Source organism: Alexandromys fortis, unplaced genomic scaffold, assembly GCF_014885135.2.
Source record: "Alexandromys fortis isolate MF-2015 unplaced genomic scaffold, M_Fortis_MF-2015_v1.1 scaffold_96, whole genome shotgun sequence".
Classification (NCBI taxonomy): Eukaryota; Metazoa; Chordata; class Mammalia; order Rodentia; family Cricetidae; genus Alexandromys; species Alexandromys fortis.
Genome location: NW_026068053.1, coordinates 530,805 through 541,855, shown reverse-complemented (window position 1 = coordinate 541,855; position 11,051 = coordinate 530,805). Strand labels below are relative to the sequence as shown.

The 11,051-nt window shown below is 38.7% G+C and overlaps 1 protein-coding gene across 1 annotated transcript in view; it reads right to left on the bottom strand.

Annotated features, from left to right (window-relative positions):
• The window catches only part of Cntnap5 (contactin associated protein family member 5), a 554,624-nt gene that overhangs the window by 63,333 nt on the left and 480,240 nt on the right, over positions 1-11,051 (bottom strand). Inside the window, exons 16-17 of the mRNA XM_050119741.1 lie at positions 9,338-9,468; positions 1,489-1,573 (exon numbers count right to left, since the gene is read on the bottom strand). Of these exons, the coding sequence (XP_049975698.1) occupies positions 1,489-1,573; positions 9,338-9,468 (216 nt within the window). The remainder of the gene's footprint in view (positions 1-1,488; positions 1,574-9,337; positions 9,469-11,051) is intronic.

Below are 11,051 nucleotides of genomic sequence, written 5' to 3'. Positions count from 1 at the left end.
TAAATGTTTTCTAAATCTGACTGAGACGAATAGAATCACAGAAACCATGATAGAAACACACATACACACACACACACAAAAAAATATTTGAATTTCTGGGAAATAAGGGGTCAAGCAGAAGTCCAAATGTACACATCATATCAAAATCTGAAAAAGACTTGCATTTGCTAATTTGTACAACATAGATTTCCAGATTATATATAGAGAAAAAAAAAAGAAAAAGAAACTGGAGCTAGCTTCTTGAAGATCTGAATTTCAATTCCCCAAATCCATGTAAAGTCAGCCTCAAGGGTAGATAGATCTAAAATTCCAATGCTTTTACAGAATGATGAGAGGAAAAGATAGAATCCCTGGGAAGTAATAATTCAGAATTCTTTACACTTGTGCACAAAGCACAGAACCAAAGATCCTATCTCAAACAAGGTAGAACAGTCAACATTCAAGTTGTTGAACACCTAAAGCATCCCATGCTACATCCTTGTCCACAGCAACACATGTAAATGGGCATAAATCACATATTATACATGTACACATGTACAATACTCAAAATTAAACTTTACTGTGTGTTCTACACAAGATAATATAAGCTTAAAAAAACTAAAACAAAAGGGTGATCAAACTGTAACCAAACCAAAGGCTTCTTATCTACATTAATTGTAAACAAAATAAATTTAAGATCTAAAGTCATTGTTAAAGATAGAATATTGTTTAAAATATTCATTTTTTAGGAGAGTATAAAAAGTTCAGTGCTGAAAATGCAATAAATATTCTCAAACAGAAAGTGAAATTTCACAAAACCTGTATGAGAACAAGAGGAAAACCCACTTTTCTTTCTTTTTTTTTATTTCTTTTTTTGGAATTTTCAAGAAAGGGTTTCTCTGTAGTTTTTTGGTTCCTGTTCTGGAACTAGCTCTTGTAGACCAGGCTGGCCTCGAACTCACAGAGATTGCCTGCCTCTGCCTCCCGAGTGCTGGGATTAAAGGTGTGCGCCACCACCGCTCAGCTGAGAACCCACTTTTCTAATGTGAAGTTTCAATCCTCATTCTTCATTCAACTCAGTTTCCTACTTCATTTAAGGAAATTCAAGTATGTGTGCACGGACACAGACACACATACACACACACACATATGGAAATTCAAGTAAAAGTTGACTTTCTAGAAAAAAATCATTAATGAATATAAAATTTAAATTAAAATGTTATTTTACTTTATTACCTGATTTCTTTTCTCCCTAATTACTAACAATTAACCAACAAAATAATTACCACAAATAATGAACCAATAATGATTAACTAGTGTTCTAATAAAGTAGACAGGAACGGTTTTCTGCACCATTGCCACATGTGTGTCTTAGTATATCCTGCTTCAATGCCTGTACCATGACAATAGGTGGGTGCAATGTCTGCAGTTGCTGACCACAGCAACAAAGACTACTCAGTCATTAATTTTAACAGCATCCACCATATAGTATAGGAAAGAGAAACAGACCTGTGACTTTGCCTAGAACAAGCGACCTTGCTGTTCTGAACTCAACTTCTGGGGAGAAGCTATAGCTGAAGAGTTGTTGGTCCACCTGTAGGAAAACAAAACAACACCATGCATGAGCCCAGGTTTTTATAAGGCATAAAGCAAAACTTTTGTTAAAAAGTTTACAGTCTCACACAGTTCTGTTCAGGGGTTTTCTTTCAAGGGAGATTTGAAGTGTCGTGGAACTTGTTCCACAAAACAAAGTACCCTTTCTTTCTTCCTTGTAAAATAAGATCTTTTTATAGATTTCTATTTCCTTGGAGAGCCTACAGACCTATTGTCAAGTATTTATCTCCCTACTGAGAAATTTTTACCCAATTTTTCACTGACAGCAAGTAAACAGAGAAGCCCATCTACTACCTCCAATGCCACAATAAATGGAGCCCAACATATTCACTTATTCTTCCCGTTTTACTCCTATAGCCACCACCTCTTTCTTTTCTGAGCTAACCCTGACCTGTTCTTGGGTGTGGACTGTAGGGCTTCCTATTCACAAAACATAGTTTGGTAAATACTCAAGGAAATATGCACATATTGTTACCAATAAGAGAGATATTGGAGGCTCAACAGAAGTCACTGCTGGATTCTCCAGGGCTTTATTTTTAGGGTCCTCCTTTAGTAATCACCTCTGACTTCACATACCACTGATTCTGGTTTGCTCCCATCCTCTTTCTCCTTCTGGGATATACCACAAATCTATTACCATTTTTCTCCATCTAGTCAAAGCCAATAGATTCGTCTGATCTCTATTACTTTGGTGAAGAGTGTACATCTATGTACATAAAAGTCAGGGGACAACCCCACGTGCCATTCCTCAGGTGTCTTTCACTTTTTGTCTGAGACAGAATCTTCTTTTGGTCTAGAACTTCATCAAATAGGCTAGGGTACCTGGCTAGCAGGCTCCCAGGGATCAACCTGTCTCTATCTCTTCTCTTAACATCTCAGAGTTTACAAGTATGTGCTTGTCATCTCTCCTAGGTTGTTATAATGCTTTTGGGATCTGAACTGAGTTCTCCTACTGACAAGGCGAATGCTTCATCAACTGAACCCAGACTCCTGTCTTCCAATCTCCACTCTGAACTTCTATATTATTCTATCCACATCATTTCCTAGTACATATGCTAGAAAGAAAGACAGACAGTAATACAATGGGGTGAGTGAGTTTGCTTTACTTAAGGAAAATCAAACGGATCAGGACTAATATCTAAGCTATCCACTCAATTCATCATCTTATCACTTTCTTTCTATACACATCTGCTAAGAGTTAATCTCTTCGGGAACCTCCTGACCTTGCCATTTATTCTGTGACTTTAGTACAAACTATGATCCATAATATGTGAATTAATACTACATTGCTGCTCTGTGAATTAGAGCATAATATTTCTTATTAACTAAAGAAAATATGAAGCTTGATACAAATGCATACTTCCAAATGTCTTTCTCCTTAAAATGCTATATCATAGATCAACCTAGTGACAGATAACTCACAAAGATGAATAAGTTAGCCAAGCCACACATTATTATATTAACAGTTGTCTGTGGCCATGTAGTTTAAGGAACTTGGAATCCCTCTCTATGTCTTCAAGTACCCAGACTTGTCTACCTATCCATGAAAAGGCAATTTGAAAATTCAAATTAGGATTATGGGGACAGTGAGGAGTCTTGTGATATTGGTGGCTGAGTGCATTGATAAGTACCTGTACTTTCTCTCTGACAGATAGGAAGCATTCCTGAAATGTTCCTTACTGCCTGGGCAGAGACTAAGGATATACCACAGAGCTGCTTTTTGCTCTTGTTGTGTTTGTTTGTTTGTTTACTTTAAACAGCTTTTTCTAGATGAAGAGAAAGAAATATAGATTTGCTTGAGAGGGTGTAAGGATGATCCAAAAGACAAACATGCTGCCTTCCTGAACCAATAAACTGACCTAAGGATAAACACATGAAGTCTCTGCTCTAGTCTTTTATGCTGTCCTCAGCACTTTACAAATAGCAAGTGGCTGCTTATTATTGACTATCAATTGATTGGTGAAAATACGAAGACCGAGAAGGCAAACACATACATCTTACTGCTCTCTCTGTGTTGTACTTTCCTGTTTTTTTTTTTTTTGTTTGTGAAGAGCACAGAAAATAAATAGGTGCTAAAAATGTTCTATGTAAAATGCTCTAGAGGACATGCCACAGTTTTCCATCAAGGCTTCATTAAAAGCATAAACAAACAAAGCTTGTAGGGATAGCTCAGTCAGTGAAGTGTTTGCCATATGAATCTAAGAACGCGAGTTTGATCCATAGAACCCATGTAAAATGTCAGGTTTGGTGTAATGTATTTGTCATCCCAGGGCTTGGGAGGAAAAGTCGAAGAGACCTCTTGAGCTTGCAGGAGAGCCAACACAGCCTCCTTTCTAGATTTCTAGACCAATAAGAACCCTTGTATCAAAAAAAAAAAAAAACCCTGAGGAGGAATTTTGCCTCCTCAGGAATGAGACTTGAGGTTGTCCTCTGACCTCTACATGGTACCCACACACAGTACACAAGCAGGAAGTTACCATTACTATTTCTACCATTTACAGTTCAGCAACAACATTCCTCATCCAAACAAGCTCAAAGGTGTGACCCTCTACTCATTTCAGGAATATTGTAATGGGTAATAATTTAATTTCTGAGGATATAGGAATTATTTGCATGAAATATTCAATAATTATTCCTAAACATACATCTAATTAGAATAACTAGTAACCATTCTTCCTCACAAAGTCCACATTAAAATGGTCTCCAGTGCTGCTCACTGGCAACCCTTGAAACTCTCTCCATGGTCCCCTATGAAATGTTTCAAGGACATAGGATCTACCTGGATGATTTCGGTCTCGTGGCACTCAAGGTGCTCTAAAGCATATCTTTCCATGCATGATCATAGATAATTCAAAAATAGAGACTAGACCCAGTATACCCCAAAGCTTAAAACCAAAACTCATTCCACTTGTCTTAGTTTAGTAATAAACTTGAAACAGCCCAGAATCACCTGGACAAGTCTTAAAGAGAGACTGCCTATATTGCATTGACCTGTGGGCATGTCTGTAAGGATTAATCTTAAGTTAATTGATATGAGAAGACCCATCCCACTGCGAGCAGCACTAATTTCTAATCAGGGAGTCCTAAACTGTATGATATTAGAGAAATTAAGCTAACACAAGCAAACAAGTGATCAGAGATATATTCATTTCTCTTTGCTCTTGAAAGCTGAAGGGACTAGTTTTTTTTTTTTTTTTCTGCCACCCTGACTTTGCTCTAATGGTGGATTGTAACCTGGAATTAAGAACAAAAATAAATCCTTTTTGCCTGTAGTTAGGTTTTGTCAGGATATTTATCATGGCAACAGCCATGAAGCTAGAACATCTCCCCTTGTCCACAAGGTCACATCCATTTTAATCACACAGCTCCTGCAGCCATGTGGAATTCAGCTATTTCATTCAAAAATGTTCACTGAGGACCTAGTGCTAGGGACTGTTAGGTAAAGAACAAGCTTGGCAATAACAAATGCAAACTAAGTTCGTGTTTTTATCACACTTACATTCTAGAGTTCTAGCAGAGGGGTACTGAATATAAAGCAAATAAATACATTATATTCCATATCAGATAATATGAGTTCCTAAGAGAAAGCAATAAAATGAGTCACTATATGGTAAAATCAAAGGAACAGTTTGCAGGACATCAGGAAAGGTCTAGATAAATATAGACACTGCTATACTGAGAAATATATACCATTAAAAAGCACCTAATTGACAGGGCAGTGGTGGCTCACTTGAGAGGCAAAGGCAGAGGCAGGCAAAACTCATTGATTTCAAGGTCAGCCTGGTCTACAAGAGCTAGTTCTAAGACAGCCAGAGCTGCTGCACAGAGAAACTTTGTCTCAAAAAAAAGTACATAACTGAATAAGATAATCAATTACATAACTATAGATACAAAACTACAGGAAGTCTAGCAGAATCCTGTGTGCACCAATGGTTAGGAATGATAGGAGAGATAACAGAAGACTCACAAAGAGACAGCAGAGATTGACTGATGGTACAGAAGAAACCTCATGGACTGATAAAAAATGTGTAAGTCAAGACCCAAAGGATGGGGGCAATCTCTGCTTCAGATGTCAGCAAGAAAAAAGCTGACATGCCGCCCATGGTGGGTAGCACCTTCGTCCATTGGAGGAAAGCTTGGGTCCAGGAAACCATGGAGTTGCCCTGGTCTAGTTGCTATGGAAAGTCATGCATTATAGTTATGGGGGGATTAGAGTCGGTGACTCCTGGTGTACTGGGTGCCTTCTGTTCCTGGGAAAGTGATGCACCCCCCAGGCAGTGAAGCCTTCAGGCCTTTTTATGTTTCTCTGTATTTTTTTTTCCTTAGAAGTCAAGAAAGCATGAAAGCTTAACAGGACAATTGGTATTAGACATTAATCTCATGTATCCTGTATAGCTTGGAAATGTCATTGAATCCTGGTTAGCACAACTGTATTAATCCTGGCAAACGCAACTCTATCCTGTAGAGGTGGTTTCAGGCAGGCCTGCTTTTTGTCCCACCTGGCTCCTGCATGACTAGATTTACACCCAAAATAACAACATACAAACTATTCATTTAAACGCTGCCTGGCCCATTAATTTCAGCCACTTATTGGCTAACTCTCACATCTTGATTAACCCATTTCTAATAATCTGAGTAGCACCATGAGGTGGTAGCTTACCGAGAAAGATTCAGCATGTCTGACCTGGTGGCTGGCTCCATAGCATCTGACCTAGAGAGGAGAGGCATGGCAATTGCCTCACTTCCCTCTTCCTCTCAGAATTCTGTTCTGTCTACTCCATCCACCTAAAGGCTGGCCTATCAAATGGCCAAGGCAGTTTCTTTATTAACCAATGAAATCAACACAAAACAGAAGACCCTCCCACATCAATATTCTGTTCCTGACAAGGGTCTAAAGAGTCTGATTTCTCTCAATAAAATTGTCACAGGTTCAGTCCATCTGGGGCTCCTCCAAACCAAGTATGGTTTTATGCCTTGACAGCCATATCTGGTAACTCTGGCTTGGTAAGAAAGTGCAGGCATTTACACCTAGGGATGTAAAATATTACATCTTACAGGAAAGCTCATTAAGCTTAATAAGTAACTAACTCAAAGGCTTCAGGAAGGCCCTGAAACTGACCAGATACACTTGGAATAGGCCCATAGTTCCCCAAACTTCAAGTTGTACAGTGCATGCCAGGTTTCCAGCTTTAGTGAGTTGCCACCTATGCTAAAATGAATTGTAGTCATGCTTTTAAATCACTTCTGTTCTTGTAAACATTCATCTACACTCCTGTTTGTAATCTCAATAAAACTTAGTAATTCATTGATTTGGACTTAGAGACATCCTAATCTTGGTTTGTTGTTTATTCTCTGTATGGATTGCGTAGACATTTGTTCATACTTCTCCTGAAATATTTCAGGACTTACAACTTCATTCATACTTTGAGCAATACAATTTTGAGTAATCTGGTGGGACTATGGGGAAGGAAAGCAAAATAATTAATTTTGATTGTCAGCTACATGAAATTTAGAATTATCATGGAAATAAACTTCTAGGCATATCTGTGGTTGAGTTTCTAGATTGGATTAATTGAAGCAGAAAGACCCACCTCAAAAAAAGTGTGTCACCACTACATAAAACTGGGCTAAAAAGAAGAAAGTAAGCTAACACCTTCATTCATATCTTTGCTCCCATACTGAGGACAGAATGTGACCAGCTGCCTCATATGCCTGGCACAATAACAGACTGTACTTTCCAATTGCAAAGCAGAATCATGTTTCTTAGGCATTTTGTCACAGCAATAAATAAGTAACTAAAACAGAAGTTACACTTTGGAAATTGGAGTATATTAAGTTTTCCAAGGAATTTGAAAATAAAGTGATAAAATTCTGGAAAGAAATGGATTTCTTCCCTTGAGCCAGAGAGATCTTGGTTGACTTGTTTGTTTTCTTGTTTCTGATGCATTCAATAATTACATAGTTTGTGTTTCAGGGAGCTATTAGTGGAGTTGGAAAGGTGGGTAAACAGGAGGTTGTAGAAGCTATGTTTGTTAGAAAGGCATGAGAGCTGATTCACACAGGCAGTTGGGCAGACCTTATATCTTTGAGACATTGAGCACTCAAATGCCATGGGAGTAAAAGAGCCCTCATGTCCAGGTAGGAGGAGATGGGGCAGGAGGAGGTAGGCTAATGAAAATTTGTGATATGTCTTATAAAGAATACATTGTTCGCAGAGAAAGAGAGCAAATTCATCTTCTGAGAGGTCAGATGTCATTGTATCTGTTGCTTGCAAGAAAAGAAGGGGAGAATTTGAAGTGACAATTATGGAGAACACATATGAATGGATTAAACTCACTAACGCAAAATGGTGATTGCTAAGCTGATAAACACTCTCCCTTTAGGTTATGATGAAAGAGGTCTCATCCAGACTTTGGTTGAACTTTATATTTAGATATGCCCTGCTCTGCTCTTGACTCTTTATAGAGATTTACTAATCTTTCAGAGAAGCCTACCACACTGTTTTCTTAGATATCTATGCCTGTGATCACACGAATCTTTTTTTCTTTATGTTATTGATTTTTTTTGAGCTCTACATTTTTTCTCTGCTCCCCTCTCTGCTTCTATCCTCTTCTTCAACCCTCTCTCATGGTCTTCTTGTTCCCAGTTTACTCAGAAGATCTTGTCTTTTTCTACTTCCCTTGTAGATTAGATCTATGTATATCTCTATTAGGGTCCTCATTGTTATTTAGGTTCTCTGGGATTGTGATTTGTAGGCTAGTTTTCTGTGATAAATGTTTTAAAACCACATATGAGTGAGTACATGTGATAATGGTCTTTCTGGGTCTGGGCTACCTTACTCAAAATGATGTTTTCTTGCTCCATCCATTTTTGCCAGAAAAATTCAAAATGACATTATTTTTTCTGCTCTGTAGTACTTCACTGTGTAAATGTAACACATTTTCCTCATCCATTCTTTAATTTGGGGACATTTATGTTTTGACTTGTTTCTGGCTATAGCAAACAATGCTGCAATGAACATAGTTGAGTACATGTCCTTGTGGCATGGTTGAACATCCTTGGATATATATCCAAAAGCGGTATTACTGGGTCTTGAGGAAGGTTGTTTCCTAATTTTCTGAGAAATTGCCACACTAATGTCCAAAGGGGCTGTACCAGCTTGTATTTCCACCAGCAACTCAGTAGTCTTCCCTTTACCCCATAACCTCTCCAGCATAGGTTGTATCATTTAAGAACCTTCTCTGTCTTCTTTTTCCCAGTCAGCTCTTTCTTGTTGTCATTGCCCACTTCGTACTAGGAAGTGAGTAGTGATGCATAGAGAAGACCTGTTCCTTCCTGAGGGTTTCCACATCACTTGTGTCCTCCACTGTTCCAACCTGTACCCTTTGCCAATTCCCATGTAGCCCTTGCTGTAGTCTTCTGTACTTTCCTCTTAGCAAGCAACCCTTCATAGCTCAATATGGTTAAGACACAATTAAACATGAGCACAAATATAATTGACAGTGCTTCCACTTCCTCTCAAGTTGTTTCTGATGGAATAACTGGTGGGGATTCAAAAACTTTCATTTCTTTCTATTTCCCAATTGATCACAGTACCAGTGAAAATAAAGGAGTATGTCTCAGGGCTCGACTGGAGTCTAAGGCAACTCTATACTACAGTATGTGGTTGAGGATAGACGCTCAGACATGTGTGAGGGAGAAGACTTGGCATGCAAACTGAGTGGAAAAATGAGAAGTCAAATACCTGAACAGAAAGCTCGGACCCCTCTCGGCTAATCTTCACCTGATGCACCCTTCTGTTGGCCAAGTTCTCTGTGCTGATGGTAAACACATGCCTTTCTTCCTTGGTGAGGCAATAGCGAACTTGTAAACTTCCTTGAAAGCAAAAAAGTAGGGGAAGATTAGAATTAAGAATAGCAAACACAACACAGAGCTATAATTTCAGCATTTATGAGGTGGAGACAGGAAGATTGGGATTTCAGGACAGCAGGGTTACAGAGTGAGATCCTGCCTCACAAGAGAACCTAGAAAGACCGAGAAAGGGAATAAAGAGGAAGAAAGAAAGGAAGAGGGGTAAGGGGGAGGTGGAAGACAGAGGAAGTAAGAGGACCACTTTGACAAGCACAGCCACAGACCATTTTTGTAACTAGAATATGAAAACATGAGCATGACTTGGTTATTCTCATGGCATAGTTCTCTCAAAGTCACCTTCCTCCTTCTGAGGTTGAGGAAGAAGATACCTACCTGTTTCCATCCAATGATGTGTAATGTAATGTTTCCAGTTTAAGTGTGGTCTCATTAAGGCTTGGTGACCAACCTAAACCTTCATGACAAAAGTCAAATTTTGCCACTAGAGTGTTTTTCAAGTAAATTTTCACTATCCCTGGGGTCAGGAAATCAATCCACTGATCCTCAGAGGCTACAAAACAGACGGAAAATAAATGGAATTTAGGAAGTATATGAAGGTATATGAAAGGTGTATGAAGGACTTTCCTCCTTGCCTTTTTTCCATGGGAGGGGAAAGGAGAGGATTGGGAGAGTGAGCAAGACAAAGTGTTGCAGCATAAATGAAATGGCTACTTTAGTGTGATTTCCATTTTCAATGGGAAAGCTACTCTACATGGAAAAAGTGACGTGGAAGACAAACATTCACTGGCTTCTTTATTCCAGGCATGTTTCCACATTTCTGCTCTTCAACATGGCTAATGGCCTCAGTTGCTCTGACCACTCTGAGGGTTCATGAGCACTGTATGTACAGTTGGGGTCTTCCTCAGACACCAGAAGTTCTCTCCCGTAGTACACACAAGAGCACAAAATGCTGGGAGCAAAGTACAGTATCATATTCTGAGCGCATTATGGGAGAAAAGTACATTTACTCAAATTTGGGCCAAGAAGTATGATTCTGATCCATACCTGCACATTTTCCCATTGCTTTTATCTTCCTCAACAGACTCATTTTTCTTGCAGACAACCATAGGAAAACAACAGGGCTTGTGTTCAAGACTGATATTCTTGGTCATCATGCCAGTGCTTGCATACGCTTTGCCTTTCTCTGCCTCTTTCTGTGACTGTTAATATTCATTGTCTCTCTCTTCCCTTGGGTTCTCTATCACCACACTCCTTTCTCAAGCCTACACAATGGTAAACACTTTAGATTTACAGTCCCAAAGGTAGCAAACTGTCACAGGGAATGCACTATCAATATAACAAACTAAAGAATAGGCTAAGTGCCAGGTCAGAAGCACATTGAGAGCAATGCATCATACCACATTTTTCCCACTTGGTCTCATTTTTCTCTCTAGTATACATTAGTAGTGTTGTGCATAAACGAGATACTTTTTCTTCATGAATTTGGGCAGAGATTTGCTGTTTATAATATGGAAATTAAAAGTAAAAATGATTTTTGGGATGCAGTTATCTCCTTTCCACATATGTTCCTTAAAGAAATATTTGTAATA